Source organism: Atta cephalotes, assembly GCF_000143395.1.
Source record: "Atta cephalotes unplaced genomic scaffold scaffold00002, whole genome shotgun sequence".
NCBI classification, from domain to species: Eukaryota; Metazoa; Arthropoda; class Insecta; order Hymenoptera; family Formicidae; genus Atta; species Atta cephalotes.
The window spans coordinates 8,481,405-8,503,239 of record NW_012130066.1 but is presented as its reverse complement, the minus strand read 5'-3'; the positions used below and the strand labels follow the sequence as shown (position 1 = coordinate 8,503,239).

The following is a 21,835-nucleotide window of genomic DNA, read 5'->3' as shown; positions in this document are numbered from 1 at the left end:
CAATCAACTAAAGACAATAAATTTTGGGACTTTCCAGGGGTGAACGAAACTTTCATATTTTTTATTATATGTACGATGGCCTAGAAGCGGATGACCGCCTCTCGGAATATTACCTCGATCTTACACTTCGGAGATATCATCGATATCTCACGCATTACAGTCACACGTCGCAAACGCACATTGACAAGTTCCAGCAGCTCAAAATGGGTTTCAAGGTACTCGGATTTCAGGATAGCGAGGTAGACACGGTGTATCGGGTTTTAGCCGCTATCCTCCATCTAGGTGACATTGAATTTGCTGAAGTGGCGACACAAGACAACACCGACAATAAAAGTAGAGTCATCGACACTATTCCATTACATAGAGGTAAAATTTGTTTTGTCTTCTTTATATTTGTTATAGTAGTTCAGTAAAAAAGTAAGTTAAAAATCAAATATTATTAGAATCATCATGATTACAATTAGTTCATCAATAAAAGTCCTATATATTTAATATATGTATAAATCTTGATAAACATCACAAAAATCACAAAGAAAATCAATTATTGTCGTAATTATATAGAAACATTGGATTTTCAGTTTCAAAACTACTCGGCGTCGAACAGAACGATCTCCTAGATGCCTTGACATCAAACTCGGTGATGACCAGAGGCGAGACAATTACGCGGAACAATACGGTAGCCGAAGCTCGTGCAGCTCGCGACGCAATGGCCAAAGGTCTCTATGGCCGACTCTTCGATTGGATGGTCAACCAGATCAATTGTTTACTGTGCTTCAGCCGTTCACCGAATTACGAGCCGCTAGCAATCGGGCTGCTAGATATCTTTGGCTTCGAAAACTTTCCTAGAAACTCATTCGAACAGCTCTGCATCAATATAGCTAACGAACAGATACAGTATTATTTCAACCAACATATCTTTACTTGGGAGCAACAGGAATACATGGCCGAGGGAATACCCGTGGATCTCGTCGAGTTTTCCGACAACAGACCGGTTCTCGATATGTTACTAAGCAAGCCCATGGGACTCTTGGCGCTTCTCGATGAAGAGAGCCGATTTCCCAGAGCGACCAATCGATCTCTGATCGGTGAGTATTCTAGATATATTATTATTTTATAAATGTATTTTTGCGCTACTTTCATTCAATATGGATATACGATTTTATTTTCGACGAAACATCTTGGAGTTAATTTTTTTTAATAAATAAAATTGTAATATATTTTTTAATAAAATTTCTTGGTAATGATTATATTAACCAGTATACAATTTTTCACTTAAAGTGAAACAAATACACAACAAATAGTGAATAAAACAGTCGACCTATTTTTATATCTTTTTTATTACTTGTAATTTTCCTGGCAGAAAAATTTCACAACAATATTAAATCAAAATTCTACGTACGCCCCAAATCGGACGCGGTCTGTTTCGCGATATATCATTTCGCTGGTCGTGTGGTCTATCAAGCCGAGGGATTCCTCGAGAAGAACAGAAACTTCTTGCCACCCGAAGTCATTCAACTGGTACGACAGTCGCAATACGACATGGTTCGTTTCCTGTTCCAATGCCCGATCACGAAAACCGGTAATTTATACTCGGCGCTGCAAGAGAATGACTCGAGAAAATCGCAGTCAAATCAAAACACAAAGGTGTGTACGTGTGCGTGTATGTGCGCACTAAATTTATATATTTTTTTCATTTTTTTTCATTTTTGAAGTATTAACAGGGTATTAATGTTTCATAGGAACGTTATTCTAGTCGAGGTTTAGCATCACAATCGAGAGCTCAGCAGACGGTAGCGACATACTTCCGGTATTCTCTAATGGATCTGTTACAAAAAATGGTGTCCGGTTCACCTCAGTTCGTTCGATGTATAAAACCAAACGATTCGAAAAGTCCACGTTTCTTCGATAAAGAAAAAGTTGTAAAACAATTGAGGTATACCGGTGTTCTCGAGACAATACGTATAAGACAAAATGGATTTTCCCATAGGATACCATTCAACGAATTTCTTAAGAGGTATTTTCAGATTGGTTACAATTACAAACGGAAAAATGCAAGATATCTTCATTGCAATTTTTATCAACTATACGAATCTATAAACTTTTATAGATATTGCTTTCTTGCTTTCGGCTATGATGAACGCGTAATTGCCAATCGAGATAATTGTCGACTTCTTCTGTTACGATTAAAAATGGATGGATGGGCGTTAGGCAAGACAAAGGTTTTTCTAAAATACTACCACGTCGAATTCCTCTCGAAACTATATGAGGAACAGTTGAGGAAGATAATTATAGTCCAAGCATGTGTTCGAAGATGGCTTGCAAAATTAAGATTTAAGAAGCAAAAATGGCAATTTGCTGTATCAGTGGTCACGTTACAACGCCATATTCGAGGATGGTTATCCCGAAAACAGACAGAACAAATGTTGGCTGAAAAACGTGCTAAAGAGGAAAATGAGGCACTTAATTTTATGATGAGTGAGTTTTATCCTCAATTTTGGTAATTTTTCTAAGTGACTCCATTATGTATCCGTATTTATTTTAATAGATGAGGTGAAACGTAGAGAGCAAGAAAACATAGACATAAATAATCGCGAAAAACGACAAATGCGTAAAAATTTAGAAAAAAACGTTGCCGCAACTGTCATACAAAGTCGTACGTATAAAAATTATATCTGCCATCTATCATTAAAGCCAAGAATTTATTGTATATAATTTAATTTTTACATAGACTTTCGAGGTTACACTATTCGTAAACGGTTTGGATACGATCTAGAGGAGCGTTTTAAGAGGATTTTAAACAATTATGATAATATATATGATGGCCACAAAGCGCTGTTACGCGAAGGACTAAAGCACGAAGACGCAGCTCTTATCGTTCAAAGATGGTACAAAAAAGAAGAGAAACTAGTTAGAAAGAAACCAACCATGAAAGATCCTGTACATCCTAAACTACGACAAGCAGATCTAATTCAATTTTCTCAAAATGTAGTTAACAATTATTTATAGTTTTGAAATTAATACTAAAAAATAATTTATTTTTTTTACTCAAGTTCAATTCTAATTCTAGTCTTTTCACTTAATACTAAGAAATCGAAGAATACGATTGACTATTAATTTGATTAAATTAACTGTTATTTATACGATTCTATTTTATTGATACATAGGTACATATGAAGAACCAGGAGGTTCACAAAAATCTCCGTCGGAACAAACCTGGTATCAGATTGAACGATATTGAGGAACCTCCGCTAGATTACGTTCGTCCTGAAGGATTTAATATGATGCAGTCGATATTACAGTACCGCAGCGGAATGCAGCCACAAGAGGAAGACAGTGTCAAATACTATCAGAATCTGAAGGAAGAGATGAGCAGGTAGATATATATATATTTATATTTATATATATGTACATACATACATATACATAAAAATCAAGGCGCGCTATGCTTTGACTTAGCATCGCGAACAAATCAGAAATTTAAATGCTTAATTTTCGAATACTTTTGGCACTCGTATCGCAAGTGGTTCGGAATTCGAAGACGACGAAGTTGGCTGGGACTTGCCGTTGATACGGCTAGAGAATGACCTTCATTCATCGAGGTACAGCGTATATAGATTTGATCGATTATTGTCTAGATAAATTTATTCTGACACTAATTACACACACACACACACACACACACACATACACGCGCGCGCGCGCGCGCGCGCACAGAAGGTGTTCCAGAATACAGCGAACTAAACTGAATCGAAACTGAATCCTCTACCTTTTGTTGTTTTCTGTGTTGATAGTAAGTTGATAATACTTGAATAAAAAATTATTGAAAACCAATTCTGCGATTTTTAATAATTAATATCTTGTTATTGCAAAAATTCAAAATGGTAGAGAACTTTTCGACTCACAATCAGTTTAGTTCGTTCTATCTGCGCACGAAATATTTGGCGGTCATTCTGAAACATCCTGTATATGTATTCTTAGTTTCGTTTACGCATTACAGAAAGCAAGAGGATCTAAAACACATGCCTGAATCTTTAAATTATAAAAAAAAAGCTTAATTAAATACTTTTTTAAGTTTCAGCAAAGAACTCGGTAGAATTAATTTTTTTTAATTAAATATAAATTTTTATTTCTAAGCAATTAATAGCATTTTGATTATAGTATTTTTGTGTACATACTCATTTAAATAGTCTTATAGTTAGATAAAAGTGGTTCGTTCATGTATCATTAAATTTAATCTATATTGATGTAAAACGAGGTAATCCTTATGCAGGAGTCGGAAGAGCCATATTCTGGAAGTGAGTGCCGAAAGGAGAGATCGTACAGTTCAGAGCGATTTTGTAATAGCACCAGAGCAACATCTATCAAACATTTGGCACAAAGCCCTGCGACATCCTTCCGATCTTCGCAAAAACGAGAGCTCCAAGAAAAATGTCAGGTAAGAATTGCAACATATATTTTACAAATTTTTTATACTTATATGATAATATTAAAAAACTTACTTGAATGAATGCGTTCAATCTAATGATTAAAACTTAAGAAATTTAACTACGATAGAGTTTTCTAGTTGTTCAATTATTCAAAATTTATAAAGCAAACTGTAATAAATTTTTTTTGAAACTATATATAATTTGTAAAGGAGTATGTTAAAAAGAGACATATTTTATAATATTTTTTATAGATTTTGACTTCCTGAATATATCATGTTCATGCTCAATTTTCAAGATGTTCCCCATTGATCCTGAATTTTTTATTAACATTATCGCAGAAAGTCAAAATCTATAAAAACGCTATTCCTTTTATTTACACTTTTATCGATCGGCTTCTTCTTCGGCTTCTTTTTAACACCTCCTTTTGTACCAATTTTAATTTTAATATTACTAATTATAAAATGAACTTATATTTTAATAAATATCTAATAATATAATACAAAAAACTATGTCTAGTTTGGGCCCCGGCTGAAAGCATTTGACCTAGCTAGGATCATAGAAAAAGGATTAAAAAGTTCCATATGTACAACTTTGTAAAATGAGTCCCTTGGATGCTATAGTTGTTCAAAGTTCATTATTATGCTCATGTATTGTATATCATATAGGACTAGTTTTATTCGATTTCTCGAATCACCAATGTCTGGAATCCAATCCAATCTTGACGAAGACAACTAAAATCTTTTTTAGACCCCAAATGAATAATTATAAGTGATATATATTAATTGATGAAGAGAGGAGAGAGACATTCAAAATATGAAACAAAGAAGTTTTAATTGCCTAATTGAAATTTGGCCAATATATGGATCTTTATCTCTCTTCAGCCAAATATACACTTTTTTTAACTGCAATGCCCTGCTAAAATGCCCTGCTATTCAATTTGATTTAACAAACAGGTTGCGGTTCAATATTTTTAATTAAAACGTTTCTCTCGTTTTCTTTTATAATGATATCAACAGGCATATATATTTAAATGTGTTGAGTGGGATTCTTGTGGAACTATTACTTAGGTTCTTGTTCCAAGAAATCTAGCACTTCTTCAAACAACAAATGTTTAAGTGACTGGTTTTTTAAATATTTTCCACATTTTCCGCCTACAGTAAATCTCATCGCGACCAATAGCTGCTTCGAGGTGATCCCATATCAAAATCTGATTTACCCCGATTGGTATATTCGCTTGTTCATCCCCTTCCCCTCCTTCCAGGGCGAATTCCAGAAGCATCGTCGTCATTACAAGCAAATCCGAATTTCTGACATGACGGCATGAATCGCGACCAGAAACTTAGCTGGATTAATGAACTGTACTAAATACATTTTAAATATTACTTCAATGTCTTTGGCACAATCCGTTACCGTTGTCACTACGGGAAGATGCCTGGACGCAAAGAAATTGGATAAGACTAGTGTTACATGAGCATAATAGCGAACTGTAAATAATTCTAGCACTCAGGAAATTTCTCCTATAAAGTTGGGCTTATGGAATTTTTTATTCTCTTTTGATACCTTAAAATTTTAAACATGTTTCAAAGTTGTTCGGAGTCCAAATTCCTCTATAAAACTGAGCATAGTCCTTTAGATCGATAAAAATAAAAATAAATTAAATACGAGAATTCCTATAAATAAAAAACTAATCTCGCATTTATATTCTTATATATATTGCCAGAGGCATTATGGTAAATTTTCAGGTAAAAATATCAATTTATTCTGTCACTACTTTGATAAGTATATATAAGTATATCTCTTACAATTAGTGATTTTGTAATTCGCAAATAATTTAGTCTCAATTCATAAAACAATAAATATAATTTGTTTTATATTGAAATATATCTTTTTTTAAGTTTTTTCTTAAAGACCGAATTCAAAGCAGAATCCATTTTTTCAGTACAAGGGTTAATAACCTCCGTAACGAAAACCTGCAATCACACACGAGTGGACAATATACAACCGGTTCTCCGAATATCCACGATCCACCTGGCCTACGATTAACGATCGATGGCCGATATAATGCCATAAACGAACGTCAAAATATCTTTAATGGACAGAATCTTGTTAATGACCACAATTCCGTTAATGAATATCACACATCGATCAACAATCATCAGACTCCCTGTAAAATAAATAACGGCATTGCAATGAGCCAGATAAAAATTTGGAATACTGAACAATCTGAGTTAAATAATAACGGTTTGATAAATAATAAATCCGAAAAGACAGATCGATCGAATCATAGGCAAAATGGCTATCCGAAAAATCATCAAAATAATATAGATCATAAGAATGATCTCAATCGATTAGCGAACGGAAAAGTGATAAATCAAGAACAGTTTCAAAATGATACTTTCAATATTACAACTAACCTTAGGCAACTTCTAAGGCCAACGGTTATTGAGAAGCGGCAAGAAAGTGCCAAGGCTGAATACGATACGGAAGACATTAACGGACCTTACAATTTTAGGCAATTGCTAAGACCAACCGAGTATCTCCCGACTGAATCTTTAAGGAAAAGAAAAGGAGGAATCGTTTCCAATGGAGTGTCACTGCCGAAAGACAAGGTCCCGGAGAAACATGTTAAGAGAAGAGCGCCATTGGCACCGACACAAAACAAATCGATGATCGCAAACAAGTGATATTAATTTATATTATTCAATTAAAATATTTCAAGAGATTTTATTTTATAAAGGATGATTTCATTTTTATGAATAATATCTAATACAAAAAAGTCAAAAATCAGATACAAAAAAGTAAAAAACCAGATACAAAAAAGTAATTAATTGTAAAATACTAAAAATTCTTAATTAAACGCGTATATGTATTTTCTGTTGATAAGTAGTGAAATAAGTTAAAATTCTATTATTATTGCCATTTATACAAAAAATAATCTATTGTAAAACTTAAATGTTATTATATTATAGGATAATTCTTACACGTATATATATATATATATATATAGAAGGTCCATTATGTTTTATGTAGAATATAAGACGAGATAATTATATTTTGTGAACGTATCATATTAAATTAAGCAACAAAAGTAATATATCGGTATAATATTTATCGCAATATGCGCATTATATGTAAAATGCAAATATTTTCCAATGGAAATATGTATTTGTACTTTACATGCGAATATATGCAATAGTCACAATAATATTCTATCCAAGTCCCATCGTTTTAGCAATTGTACTTTTAAATTCTTCCTTTTGGCAAAAGTACAAAATTGTGTATACAAAGCTGCGTGATTTCAAAATTTAAAGAATTTTCTTTGGCTACGTCTACAATCACGTGCAAAAGGTATTCGCAACATTTCATATAAAACAATAAGAATCTTATTTTAGACGGTACATGTGAGAATTACGACCAAACCAATACGAACAAGAAATTAAATGCCTACACCGGTCAAAGCTATGGATTTTTAATGTTTAAATAATTCATATAAAAATATGAATAAAGTATTATATATTTTGTGATAATTTATTTTGAAAAGATAACTAACAAAGAAAACATTAATAAATGTAAAATTTTATGGTAAATTTATCTTTGCTAAAAAATATAATTACATGAGAGCAATGTTCAACAAATCCGGACTCACATTATATATTTCGAATACACTTAACTTTATAACATAAGTTATTACTGTTATCAGTGATGAATTAACGCATGGGCAAACAAGGTACTCGCGGCAATTTTTTAGACAGAAAATATTTACACAGTTGAAATAAATTTTTAATCTAATGTTTTTGCATGAGTTATATCGAGCATATTTTATCAAAAACGATATTTTAAATATACAGTTAAAATGTATTATATTTATAGATATTTGTTAAGGATTATTAAATGTTTTCACCAACCAATATCAGGATATAAACCTTTTTCCCTTTTATCAAATTTATAAATTAATGAAGTTTGGAGGCGGCTAGATGTTAGTGCCTAGGGACAGCAAAATATTTAATTCGTCACTGAATGTTATTATTCCCTCGTTGTGAAAATACGTCTGAGTTCATGTCTAGAACTAGTCATATCTAGCTTTACTTACTCATAAGTGTTCATTATTTTTTTTATGTAAGTATGAATAAATCAAGTTTATTACACACAAATTTGTATGATTAATTAATAATTCATTTTGTATATCCAAAGTAAATAATCATAGTTGTTTAGTAATAAATTTCCAATTCGTTTATCCAGAAAAAGAAGAGAGAAACTTATTCCATCATCCTTGGGGATATTAAATTTATCTTTTATCTACAACAGGTATGTCTCGATTGAATCTTGCTCCATTTAATCCGCGGTTTTTATTTTTCTTTTTATTTTTTTAAATTAACTTTGTATGTAAATATAAATTATTATATAAATTAATTATTTCAATAATATAAGTGAGTTGTCAATCCTTGAAAATTTGTATGGCAAATTTATTTATATATATATCACGATAAATATTAAAGTAAACTGCGACTCGCATAGATTCTCGCTTATGCATTATCGATTAATTTTACACATTTATTCATAGGTTCTCTCTTTTCCACTTTCGGAAGCTCAGGTGTTGAAGAATATCCTACGATTTTCGCGTAACTCGAAATTACTGGCGGCCGTCAACGGCAGCATCGGCGAATGACAAGAGCGAAGAGACAAGAGTGTTACGCGAGGAACCAAGAGATGGCTGGGAGTTGTGGCGTCGCGACGTTTAAGCCCAGCGCACCGGCGCGGCGTCCGGCGTCGACGGCAGTAGTTGCGTCGGCGTCGCCGTCGTCGTCGCGCGACGTCGCTCTCGTCATTGCCGGCTCGAGCACGGGGCTCGAAGACCATTGGTTGGTCCGTAGGTAGGAGGGTGTCTGGTGGCTGTCAGCGACGGCAGCGGGGGCAAGGGTTGCAGTCGTGCCGGGCACGCGGGCGGGGGTAGGAGGGGTGCAACGAACCCTCTCGCCTCGGCTCGAGTCTACGGAGCACGGAGTTGTGTTCGAATCATGGCGACACCCGACCCCGTAGACCCAGCCACCCTAGAGATTAAGACCCGTAGCATAGAACAGACACTACTCCCACTAGTGAAACAGGTAAGATGTGTTTCCGCGTGATAATGCGGCAACCAGAGTTTTCGTTCGCACCGGCGGCGCGCCGTCTCTTTCCCATCTGTCTCTTTCTGCCTGCATCCCTCTCTTTCTCTCGCCCTCTCTGTCCCTCTCTCTCTCTCTCTCTCTCCTCCCCTCCTCTCTTCTCGCTCTCCATCACCGTAAACTATCCTTCTTTCTCTTTCATCGCAAACTCCATCTGCCTCGCGCTCATTCTCGGTCTTTATTCTTCTCGTATGACGCTTCGCGTATCCGGCACCCCCGCGTCTCATTACATCTCGTTACGTCTCGTATTCGATCCCTAACAGATTGAGATAATTTCTCAATCCTCGGAGTCATTCCCAAGTCATTCTATCTCGCTACTCCGATCACGCTTGCGAAAGCATATATGATTTATATACGCGATCCAATGCGCTCGTCGTAGAATCGAGCGAACGAACACTACGAGATGTTGAGTGCGTGCATACGGCGCAACGGCGCGGCGCGGCGCCCCGACGCGACGCGACGTGACGCGACGCGACGCGACGCGACGCGCCGGGGAGGTCGCAACGCACAGCGCCGCATGACGAAAAACGCAAGAGCAAGACATCGAAATGGATACGCGTGAACCGTGATGCGAGAAAGATCGAGCAGTGAATCGGGTTAAAAAAGAGTGAGCTCGAGAAAACAATTTATAAAACGGTGATATATAAGACGTCTCGCGCTCCGCTGACGCCACTCTGAAACTAGAAATAGCGCGATTCCCACGCTTTTAGTCTGCGTGTTTGACATAGTAAAATTTTTGCGAATCATTTTTATCTTCAAATAAAGTAAATAAAGTAATCTTAAATCGCTAATAATTCCAACGGAACTATAGTAAGCGCATTCGAGACGTAAGAACGTCTTATTTCATGGAATTTGACAACTCTAAAGACAGAGACATGTGTCGAATACGTGCAACTTGTCACGAGGTGCGCACGGTGCATACAGAGTAACGGATATTTCGGTGGTCCACTATCTTTGTCATTTTCTTCTCCTCTCTTTCGCTCCCTCTTCCGCTACGTCCGTCTGTCTCGCACTTTCTGCACTTGTCTTTTTCTTCCGCGTTGCTCACTTCAGCTGTTGTGGCGCACGCTCACCTTACCGCTTGTCGACGCCGATACCGGCGTCTTCGTGGAATTACGTTGAATTTACACTGCACCCTCGTTGCATAATCACCGACACGTGCGCGATGCACGCACGCGAGCACCATATACACACAGATCTGCAGTTCACGGGTCAAAGGCCTTTAAATGACCGCCCGCGAAGAATAAATCGCTCTCCTCCGTTTCTACGATGTCACGATTGAGGACATTTACGCGAAAACGTATGCAACGTGCAAAGTTAAAAATTAGAAATGTCTACTTTGTGTTCTTCGAAGAAATTTCAGTTAATTAAAAACTAACTAAAGTGAATTTACATTCGATGCTTTACATACGAATACTCTGTCTTTCGAAATATTTCGGATTATTTGTGCGCAAAATATAAATTGATACTTGTTTTGTATTACCTTCCAGTACATGGTCAAAATTTTTTCAATAAAACAACTATAAATGCACCGCATGCAGTAGATTGCACTTGCGTTCATAATTTATGCACATATGTATATGTACATAATACACATGGTTCTAATGTAAATCAAATATCGAAATCATGAACACGTTCAATTATGTGTACTTCTCTTCATGCACGCTATATCGAAAACTATTTCATCATCGCATATATCCAATAAAACTCGTTACAGCAAATTATTATTAAAATGATAATATATGCGAATTATCATTAACGCAATATACATACATATGTCATTGGCATGTTTAACTGAAATTAACTGCATCACCGAATGTCAAATTTCACAATGATCATAATGTATTCTACAGAGAGACAAAAAGAAACTTTATCAATTTAAAAAATATATATATGTTTTATCTCTTAAAAAAATTTTAATTGTGCTTCAAAAGAAAACTCGAAATATCTTCAATCACTGTCTACTTCAACAACGAACTTATCTATATAACAATAAGTTCTCTCTTCGAAGAACTTGAAAAACCACAACCCAATCTACGATTAATCTCGTCAAATGAAAGCAATTTAATTTACGCTTTCGTTAAAACTAGCCGTAAAACCTAAAAAAGAGATTACGTCAACCGATTCTTGCTGTTGAGTGCGCGTCTCGCGTGCAAGAAATAATCCGATTGAGCTCGATCCTCTCAAAAAAGAATCATTATTCCGTTAGTATGAAATAAAATAAACAAAACAACAAGCAGATCGAATATATTCTTTTCCTTTTTTCGTTGTAATTAATTCAACAATAAATCACAAAAAAGATATCGCTATTAAGAAAAAGGTTAAAAAGAAACGGCGGATGATAGATGATAAAGAGTCGATAGTTCCGCAAACACATCGATCGAATCGACTGACGCAGTAATTATCATCTATAAAATGAGAATGCGCAGTAGCAAGACTAGAACAAAAAGAAGAACAGAAAGGAAATAGACGGAGGTTATTTCGAGAATGAAAGAGGGGTGCCGATCACCGCTCGTGGCCGACCTTCGTGTCGTGTTTATCGATATTTCTGGCGATGTAGCAGAGTATGCATACATGCACACAAGCCCAGAGTGTGTTTGTATGTGTTGGTACGTGTGTGTGTGTATGTGTGTTGGTTAAACTCCTCGGGTTAGAAGGGCGTGCAATACGAGTGGATTGGCTGGTGCATGGCACAGAGGGCGATCGTTACGAGCTGCAGCCACTTGTTAGAGCTCCGTCTAGCTGCCCCCGCGCATACTTATCTTCGTCGTCATTTCTTCTCTTCTGTATTTCGCCTCTTCTTATCACCTTTCTTCTACTTTTTCGCCCTTACTGCCATTTCGCTTTTAGCCTTCGTAGGGCTTTAAGCAGCTTTCTTCGTGATTTCCGTCACGATTTCGTTTCTATTGATTGTCACTACTATCTTGAATAAAAATCTGCGTATCTCACACATTTCGATCACGGTCTTCTGCATATGGAACGTTAATTGTAAATTGTTTTCGGATCGAGAAATAATTGTACTTTACTAACTATGCTCTGAATCTTCTAGAAAATGTTTGAAACTCAAGAGTTTAATAACTTTTGAGTTTAATAACTTTTGAGTAAAAATCGCCTCTTGATATTATTTTATCAAAATAAAATTTCTTAGAATCCGCGCGGAGATTACATTCTTTAAATTTATGTAAACTAATATATATAAATATGTAAAAGTTAAAAAAACTCTATTAAAAGAGAACAGTTTCGGAACAGTTTCGTTTATATTTCGTTAAAAGAATTTTTTAATAATCACTCAATTATCTTAACTGATATTAACAATTTTATGAATTTTTGTATAATAAAAGGCTTAATTAATTAATACAAGTAAAAGCAATTGTTATATCACACTAACAAGAATTATGAATATACAAGAATTATGAGTATGCGTACACATGCATATCACAAAATAGAGTAAAGATAATTTGATCACTATTACCATCAATAACACATGTTTCAAAGCAAAAAAAGAATCATTAGCTATTGCCCAAAACACAAGCACAACTAAATCATATTTCAAACATCACGTGTAATAAGAGAATGCTGAAAACATTTATCTTGTATGCTAGCCAAAATTACCAATTTCTATTCGTTTTATTTATATTCATTCGCAGATTCGCGTTTGTATTACTTACGAAATTGCCATCATTCTAACTTAGTTGCGCTACGAATGTCTTAGCCACGTTAGATATATCTAAAGGAGATATACAATCATTACCAATCGAAATGATAATAGAATGGAGGATAAACCATCGTCCACGAAGACTTCCTCGAGAATGTCATTCTTGGACATTTTAATTAACTTCGACCTTCGATTTAATCTCAAACAGATCCTTACTAACACGTTACTGACTGCTAGCCGCGGACACAGAAAGCAATTACACAAATGCTATTTAATTCCTTCATTTTAAGGATTTTGTGCAAGTTTTGTGCAGCTTTCTTCGCGATTTCCGTCACGATTTCGTTTCGTCAGATTTTCTATTGACTGTCACTACTATCTTGAATATCTGCGTATCTCCTCACACATTTCGATCATTTCGTTATTGAATTTTTCAAATTTCTTTTTTGAACTTGAATGATTGAAGACAAGACAATGAGTAATTATTTAAAGTACTATTTGAACTAACATTTTGCGAAATTACGTGAGGTATAAGTTGTCGATTTCTCATAAAACGTTTTAAATAATCGTGATATCATTTTTTCTCTAATTGTACTCTGTATTATTGCGCGCGTGACCATAATCATTTAATAGCATCACTGAGTGCACATTAAAGCCGTTGTATACAAATCGACGTAAAGATAGTACATTGAATAAAAAATATAAATAGAAACAAATTACCGCGAAATTTTCAATACATTTTATTGTGGTATTTGATAAAATATACATTGTTATACACAAGTTAGTGTACAACAACTTTAATATGCACTGAGTGCGCACCAGTTTTGCCGGCGAAAAACAAATAGAAATATAAGAAAGTCGAAAAAAATATTACAGCAAATTATTAAGGTCCGATTGCACCAATGTGCAATGTTACTTTGATTTTAAGGCTTAAAATTCTTTCTGTCTATCTTTTTTTTTTTGGTTTTAAAACAGATAGAGTTTTAAATCTCACTTAAAATCAAAGTGACATTGGTGCAGACTGGGTCTAAATCTTGTAGGCTAGAAAAACTTTATATTAATCCTCATCGACAGAGGTCATTTGTGTCCAGGAGATTTTTATAATTCTGAATATTTTGAAAGTGAGTGAGTAGAACAGGCGCGCCTTTCTGCTAAAAAAAAACTTGTGGGATGGAGGAAGATACTCGAGAAAGCTGAGTAGTGGACATCATTTTCTCGCTGAGCAGCGGATATTCAAAATATTGAGCGAGGACACGAATGACCCCGTCATACATTCAACGCATATTTGTACAAAAAAGAAAATTTTTTTTTGTATTTCTTGACTATTTTTATAAATAAAACACACACACACACACACACACACCACATAAAACGAAAAAAATATTTATTCAGTGTCATCTTAGAATAAAATTGTCAAATCGTTCTGCAGAAGAGATGACACTGTAAATGAACTATTTCTTCGTTCTCTTACAATGTCATCCTGTATTTTTTTATTAATGAAAAAGTGTGTGAGATTTTGAATAAAGAATGATTTTTTTAAAGTTATTAAATGTCAATTTTTCATAGGAACGCTTATTTTTATAAGTTTTGAAATTGTAAGATTTTATGTCCCGAACGTAAGCATTTAAATTAAAAAAATTTGTTGACATATATTTTTTTCTTAAAATATGAACTTTGAACTTTATTTTCCTTTTTTAATTATTAAATTTCATTGATTTAATCAAAAGTTACAAATTTTTGAACATATCACTACCATACTCACATTTGTGTTTACATATTTGCAAAAATAAAATATTTAAAAAAACAAATAGATTTGTTAAACTATGTATAAATCCTTCATTTAGAATAGTTAAGAAAGCTACATGAATTTTTTAATATTTTTTGATTACCACTTAATCCATTAAAAAAAAATACGCCGAATGACGCTCGTATACACTTAATGGGTAAAAAAACGGATGCACGGTGTGGATTAAATTATCCTTTGTCCTAATTGAAAAATATTTTAAAGAAGATAATTTGACAAAATGTGATGCGTTAGCGGGAGAGTGTGACTGTTTGTGTTCCATTGTTAACGCTATAAATAACTCTTTTAGTCAAAATAATAAAGTAGACAAGTGAACAATACGTACTGGCAATGAAAATAATCACAATTATGCTGGCACTCAATGAATTTTTCTTCATAACTCGAATATAATTCTCGTGCATGGCGTACTTTCACTTTTATTCATTTTTTGCTTTTTAATACAATGAATTTTTATCCGAGTTTGCGACTACTTACATCAAGCGATATTCGCCAAAGCGCAATAAACGCATTATATACGACATTTCTTATTTGAAGATAGATCACACCAAGAGTGTTGTTTCTACTATAATATTGATTGTCGGCCTATTTTAATCAACAGTACCTTTGAATTATAAGGAAATCATCAATCCTTGTTGTACAAAACGTCATTTGATCGATATGCATCATTTAAGTCTTTCCTATTATTAGAAAAACTTTTTGTAAGAACAACCGAGTGTAAAGAACTAACCGATATTAACCATTGTATTAATCGCCTGTCAGTCGTCCGATAATTCCATTGAAAATTATTCAATTCTAAAAGGCTTGCGTAAAAAATCTGATCGTCTCGCTATCAGCGTTAAAATCACGATATTTTGTTTTTAAGTCTAATGATATTTTCAATGCAAGTAATGTACATATGGATTATAAATTGGCAAAAGATTAAATCTGGGTTTCTGGAATTTTCAATTATCGTTTTAAAGATTATATTATATTATATAATATATTCTACTACAAATGTATATGCATTGAAAATCTTATTAAAAACTTCTCATTGAAAAATTATCTTTCGCTTCAATGTAATAAAAAATAGGAAGAGTATATAAAAGAGAATGTATAAAACACCTTTAAGATACATAACTAGCGAGAATTCACAATAGCTAATGACAGAAAATGACGTGAAAGACAGCCATTTTGTCGGAAAATTTCAACTATGATTTTCTCCGAGCGCAAAGAGACCGCTCAATAAAGGCATCATTGCAATCTCTCTGTCTTCGCATTGTACAGAGTTCATTTCATTATAGTTATGTGAAAGAAAGAATAAAAGCGTGAACACGAATAATATGAGATAAATGGAAGAACAAATGTGTAACTAGCGCTAAAGGATTTGGATAAAACCGAACAATATATATATATATATATACACAATATATGGTATAGAAAAATAATTGATACGCAGAATAGATATTTATGATGTAAAATTCGGATATATTCAATTGTCAGTACTAATCAAAATTATATACAGTTGTATTTGTTATTCCAATATATTTTTTCTTGTGCAACGTGGAAAAATTATGTTATTAATACAAACTTACTTATATTTCGGTATGTTTATTTAAGACTATAATTCAACATTATAACATAAATACCAATTGTGTTACACCAAATTAAAGCTTTTATTGATAAAAAAAAATGCATTTAAGTAATCAATAAAAAAATACCAAAGTTTAAATTCACTAATAATGTTTTTCATTGGCAAAACTAGTGCGCACTTAGTGCACTTTAAAACCGTTGTATGCAAACCGTTGTTGCAAATCGACGTAAAGATGTACGTTTAATAAAAATATAAAAATGAATTAAATTGCAAAATATTCAATACATATTATCGTGCTATTTGATAAAATACATATTGAACATTTTCTCAATTGAAATATCTCACTTTTATATTTAGATTAGAATAGTGTACAGCTTTAATGTGTAATGATTCTTCCAATGAAAAACACTATAAAAATTGGTACATGAACTTCATAGACTTCTTCATTTTTTAACTAATTGCAGCAAAAAATTAAAAAAAGGTGAGAAAACTTCAAAGTATAAATTTTTAAAGGTATAAGTATATAAATCAAAATATATATATTTGAATTTTTGTAAAAAATATTAATAAAAATAATATAAAGTATCTCGTACAAATGCGATGCATTGATTAATAAACGTAGTAATTCATTGTCATTAGTGTAAAGATGATAGTAATACTCCGATGCAGTAGTATCTTGCTTTGCACAATATATGGTTTGCTCTTTGACCTTCTATTCACATAATTAGCTTTCAGGAATATTCTCTTTCTTTCTCTATCTCTGTGTTTCCTCTCTTCCTTCACGTATATTATCTCTCTCTCTCATTCTTTTTTCATGCATTTCTGGATATTATATCGTAGATAATATAAAACTACGCGATACTTTAGACTCAAGAGTTGCATTCATATTATTAAATTAAATTAAATTATTAAATATACAATGTTACTACGTACTTAAAGAGAAAACTTTGTAAAGGAAAATTAGTTTACGCTGCTGAGTGAAAATGTTCATACAGAGAATATGTAAAAAAATTTAATGAGAATAATAAACAACAAAAAAATATATATCAACGAAATAGTTATTACAACATAATATATTATAGGACCGTATATGTGATAACACAAACTATAGAAATCAAAGCTTTTAACGGTCTAGCTGGATTTTAAATGCTTGTATGATTCTTGTGTGAATTTATATACTATGTAATTCTTAGAAACGCGCGCCGAAATGATTTTTCGATCTTGAAACGCTAACTCAATAAACTATAATACCGCAGTAATATCACGAGTTAAATTGACTAGCAATTTAACAAATTTTTTATGCTTATTCGCATCTTCGAAACAATCTTAATAAAAATCTTAAATGACATATTAAAATCTATAAATAATTAATTCTTACAAAATAGTTATTCTTTTCTTTGTTATATTTCTATTTATTATGCAACTAGAGAGAGAAAAGAGAGAGAGAGAGAGAAAGGAAAAAGAAAGAGAGAGAAACAAAAAAAAATTATTTAACTAAAAAAAAAATTAATAACAGCACATTTTTAAAATTTTAACATTTTTTTTATTGCTCATAGTACAGCAATATGTTTCACAATTCTCCAATAATAAAAAATAATTAAATTACAATGCTGAATAAAAAAAGAAAATTTGCGTAATTATCTTATATGCAAAGTTGAATTTGATATTCCTTTGACGTAAAATAGATGAATACAATATACATAGATAATTTATCGAGGAATTGTGTGGTTATTTAAAGGAACATCTATAAAGATATTTGAGTTCGGAAAAAGAGCAACATGACCAATAAGATGAAATTTCTCTAGATCGCATTCTGAATAACAACTACATGAATTATCCCAAGAGCCTTAAATCTTAAATTTCTTATCGAATTTTTTTCTAGTAACAAATGAATAAAAGAAATTATTTAATTTTGTACATTTCTCTTCGAAGTTCACATACCTATATTAAAAATTTTTAGAAAAAATTCATATTATTAATTATTATCGTTAATTGAATTAAAATAAGAAATAATAGACTTTATTAAAAAAAAAACAGTCAAAATACACGTGATTGTTGATTATTAATTTTAAAAAAATGTACAACTGTATTTCTATCTTGGAAGTATTGAATCAAAACGATTTTGCAAAACGCTTTAGATATTAAATATAATATTTGTATTTACAGAAAGAGAATCAACTCACTTACGGCAACAAGATGAAATTGAAATTGCAAAAAATAAAAAGTGAAGTGCTGTTGAGAAAAACGTGAGAATTTCACCAGTATCACAGTCACGTGCTACGAAAATAAAGAAGCAAACGATACGCTATACATGACAAGAGAAACAATGATTAACTTTGTTATTTCAATTTTAAGACACTTTCGCGCATTCGTGCTTATTTTGTAAATGCACAGTACAGATAACAGCACAGTCTGTACTAACAAATTTATGTTAAAAGACGTAACAACATCATTTGACTGATTATAAAGCATTGATATTACACGTCAGCTGCAAAGTCAGCAATAATAGGTATTGCTTCCGTCACTGCCGCCATTACCACTCTCGAGATGTCATCGTTTAGCCTATATCTAAAAAGTAAGTCAATTCATCGACCTGTGACTTTCAGCGCGCACCAGCCGCGTGCAACAAAAGCGAATCGCATGCACTTGACGATGAACGTGACAAAGTCTGCCGCGGATGATGCGCCGATTGCAAATGTCAAACAAGAAAAATGCCAGACTCGACTCAAAGTGGGTCGTGTCGACAAAGAAAGCGAGGCGAGGCGAGGCGAGGTCTCCCGCACGTTTTTCCGATAGCTTTTATCCGCGCAGTTATGTCGGTTAGTTTCGTTTCTGGCGCGTTATGGAAGCGCGCCATTTGGTATTCAGGCCTCAACGCCCACCCGATATGATATGCCAAACGTTGCGCGCCGTCATAAGACGAGAGGCCGAATAATATTCGAACGATAGATTGTATTCACGAATCGATATCAACTCGATATTCGCCTACGTGAATCAGTGCGTATGATTGCTCTCGATAATCTCAATGATGATGGCGAGTTTCTTCTCGCGCAACGGAGGAAAAATTATGACTCGCGTTTTCCCGCAAAATACAGGATGACTAGACGTTCTGATTTTCGAGGACGTATCCTCCTTTCCCTTTGGATATCCTCGAATGTCTCTAGATGTTGTCGCAAACGTTTCAAATTGCTCTTAAGTTTCAAACTTACAATTAGCCCAGTGATCAAAGAGTATATTGCGCGCGCGGCCGGGCGAGATTGATGTTTCTCACTGAACGGGAATGTATGTTTTAGGCACGTCTTCGACGGAAGAAACGAAATTGAGTTTCATAAGTATAATGGGCTCATCGATGGTAAGTCTTTAATAGGCAGTGTCGAAAGTACCTGCGGCTACTTAAATGTGATGTGTTACACTTAGAATTATAGATGACTAGCGATGTGAACGACTGATTGATTGTTCTATGTGATGATAGAGCAGAACACTAGAGAGCAACATTATTCTTCGAGTTTGCAAGTATCGACATTGTATTGTTATCTGTTTGTTTTATCGTAGAGGCTTCACATGGTCGGCTAAGCATGATGTTTAAAGTTTCGTCTACACGACGACATCCACATATTAAAGAAACAATTAATTATTTTTATAAATTTTATAAATAGGCCAAGCCTAACTATGAAACGTAATTATTTACAATTTGCTCAAGTCTCCGTAATAAATATATTTTTGTACACATTAAGCCGGATTCAAATCAACAAATGAGCACAAACATGAATAAATAATTTGTTTCAATAAATATAAGCCAGTATGTCTATAACTTTGTATTCACGATGCTATTTGCATTCATTGACACAAGTTGTTCATTCATACTTGTTCACGCTTGTTTACTTGATCTAAATTTAGCTTCAAGTATATATTAGAGCTTCGTTTCGATAATAATCAGAAATCTGTTTAGATGTTTTTTCATTGCTATAATAATTTTTATTTAAACTTACTTTATGGATTTATACAAACAAATGGTGGACACGCGAGAAATTGAACTTCCTCAATCATTTCACGAATTTTCACGAGCTTTCTTAGGGAATGAAATTACAATTTTTAATTTGTTATTGTATATTATTCGAGAAAACAACAAGATAGAAAACAGCTGAGACATTCCATTAATATCCCGAATAACTATTCGTATACGACAGACATAAAGTGGCGCCTTCGATCGTAACTTGTTACAGGTTATGTTTCCCTTCGGCACATAAAATACATACCGCATCTGACATGCTTGTAGTGAGTAAAAGAACTCCATAAATAAAAGTATATCCTAACTTTCCAACGCAAAGCTTAGAATGACACGAATATATTTCAACATTTATGTGCGATTTTTTGTTTTATCGTAAAAATTCTATAAAAATCCTAATTTAGTTAACGTTAACATATAAAATAAGAAATAATATTTTAGTTAGAATAATGTAATGTATTTCAAACACACACACACACACACACAAAACATTTTTTTCAGAATTTCAAAGAAACAATTTAAATGTTCATTATTTTTATATTGAAATAAATTTAGATCAATTATCTCGAATTTTTTCTCAAAGTTTTTCATTCGCTGACTAATCTGTTGCGATTCTAGGTTTTTTTTTTATGAATCTCCGTAAAATATCTACTGAATTTGATATGGAGATGGAAGATCCGTAAAAATGAAACACATTCAATGAACGAAGCAAAGTCTTCCAGATCAATGCAGGAAAAGAACTGGCTTTATCACAGTCTTAAGATAAGTTTAATAAATTTCAGGATTCACAGATATCAGCTCTTGAAATGGAATAAAATTTCTACATATATATATATATATATATCATATCGAAAGTTTTTCTTAAAACCAACTCGTAAAACCAATTCGTAATCTGGAATCTATCCAGTTTGGAATATCGCCAAACGACAATTTATTAAAAAATCAGGAAAAAAATAGGAAAATTGCGTTTCTTCGATAGCATTATTTTATTTATGTTTTGCTATATCATAATGTAATGAGATATTAGATACCTATAAAATATGTAGTTCTATATAGAGTCCGAACGAAAACCACATTTTGACATTGGTCGAAACCGAAAACGAACATTATCACTCAATTTCGACTGACAACGAAACCAAACCGAAACTTAAATAAATCTTATTAAAAAAGAAAGAGAGAGAGAGAGAGAGAGAGAGAGAGAGAGAGAAGAGAGA

At 33.3% G+C, this 21,835-nt stretch overlaps 2 protein-coding genes across 2 annotated transcripts in view; both read left to right on the top strand.

Moving 5' to 3' along the window:
- Positions 1-7,111, top strand: part of LOC105623674 (myosin-IIIb-like) — a 10,884-nt gene extending 3,773 nt beyond the window's left edge. The window contains exons 5-15 of the mRNA XM_012205059.1: positions 38-366; positions 579-1,085; positions 1,361-1,644; positions 1,740-2,014; positions 2,108-2,475; positions 2,546-2,653; positions 2,729-2,985; positions 3,165-3,373; positions 3,522-3,599; positions 4,271-4,435; positions 6,367-7,111. Of these exons, the coding sequence (XP_012060449.1) occupies positions 38-366; positions 579-1,085; positions 1,361-1,644; positions 1,740-2,014; positions 2,108-2,475; positions 2,546-2,653; positions 2,729-2,985; positions 3,165-3,373; positions 3,522-3,599; positions 4,271-4,435; positions 6,367-7,111 (3,325 nt within the window). The remainder of the gene's footprint in view (positions 1-37; positions 367-578; positions 1,086-1,360; positions 1,645-1,739; positions 2,015-2,107; positions 2,476-2,545; positions 2,654-2,728; positions 2,986-3,164; positions 3,374-3,521; positions 3,600-4,270; positions 4,436-6,366) is intronic.
- A 2,331-nt stretch (positions 7,112-9,442) lies between these two features.
- LOC105621859 (alpha-catulin) overlaps positions 9,443-21,835 on the top strand; it is a 54,222-nt gene continuing 41,829 nt past the window's right edge. Inside the window, exon 1 of the mRNA XM_012203301.1 lies at positions 9,443-9,529. Within this exon, the coding sequence (XP_012058691.1) occupies positions 9,443-9,529 (87 nt within the window). The remainder of the gene's footprint in view (positions 9,530-21,835) is intronic.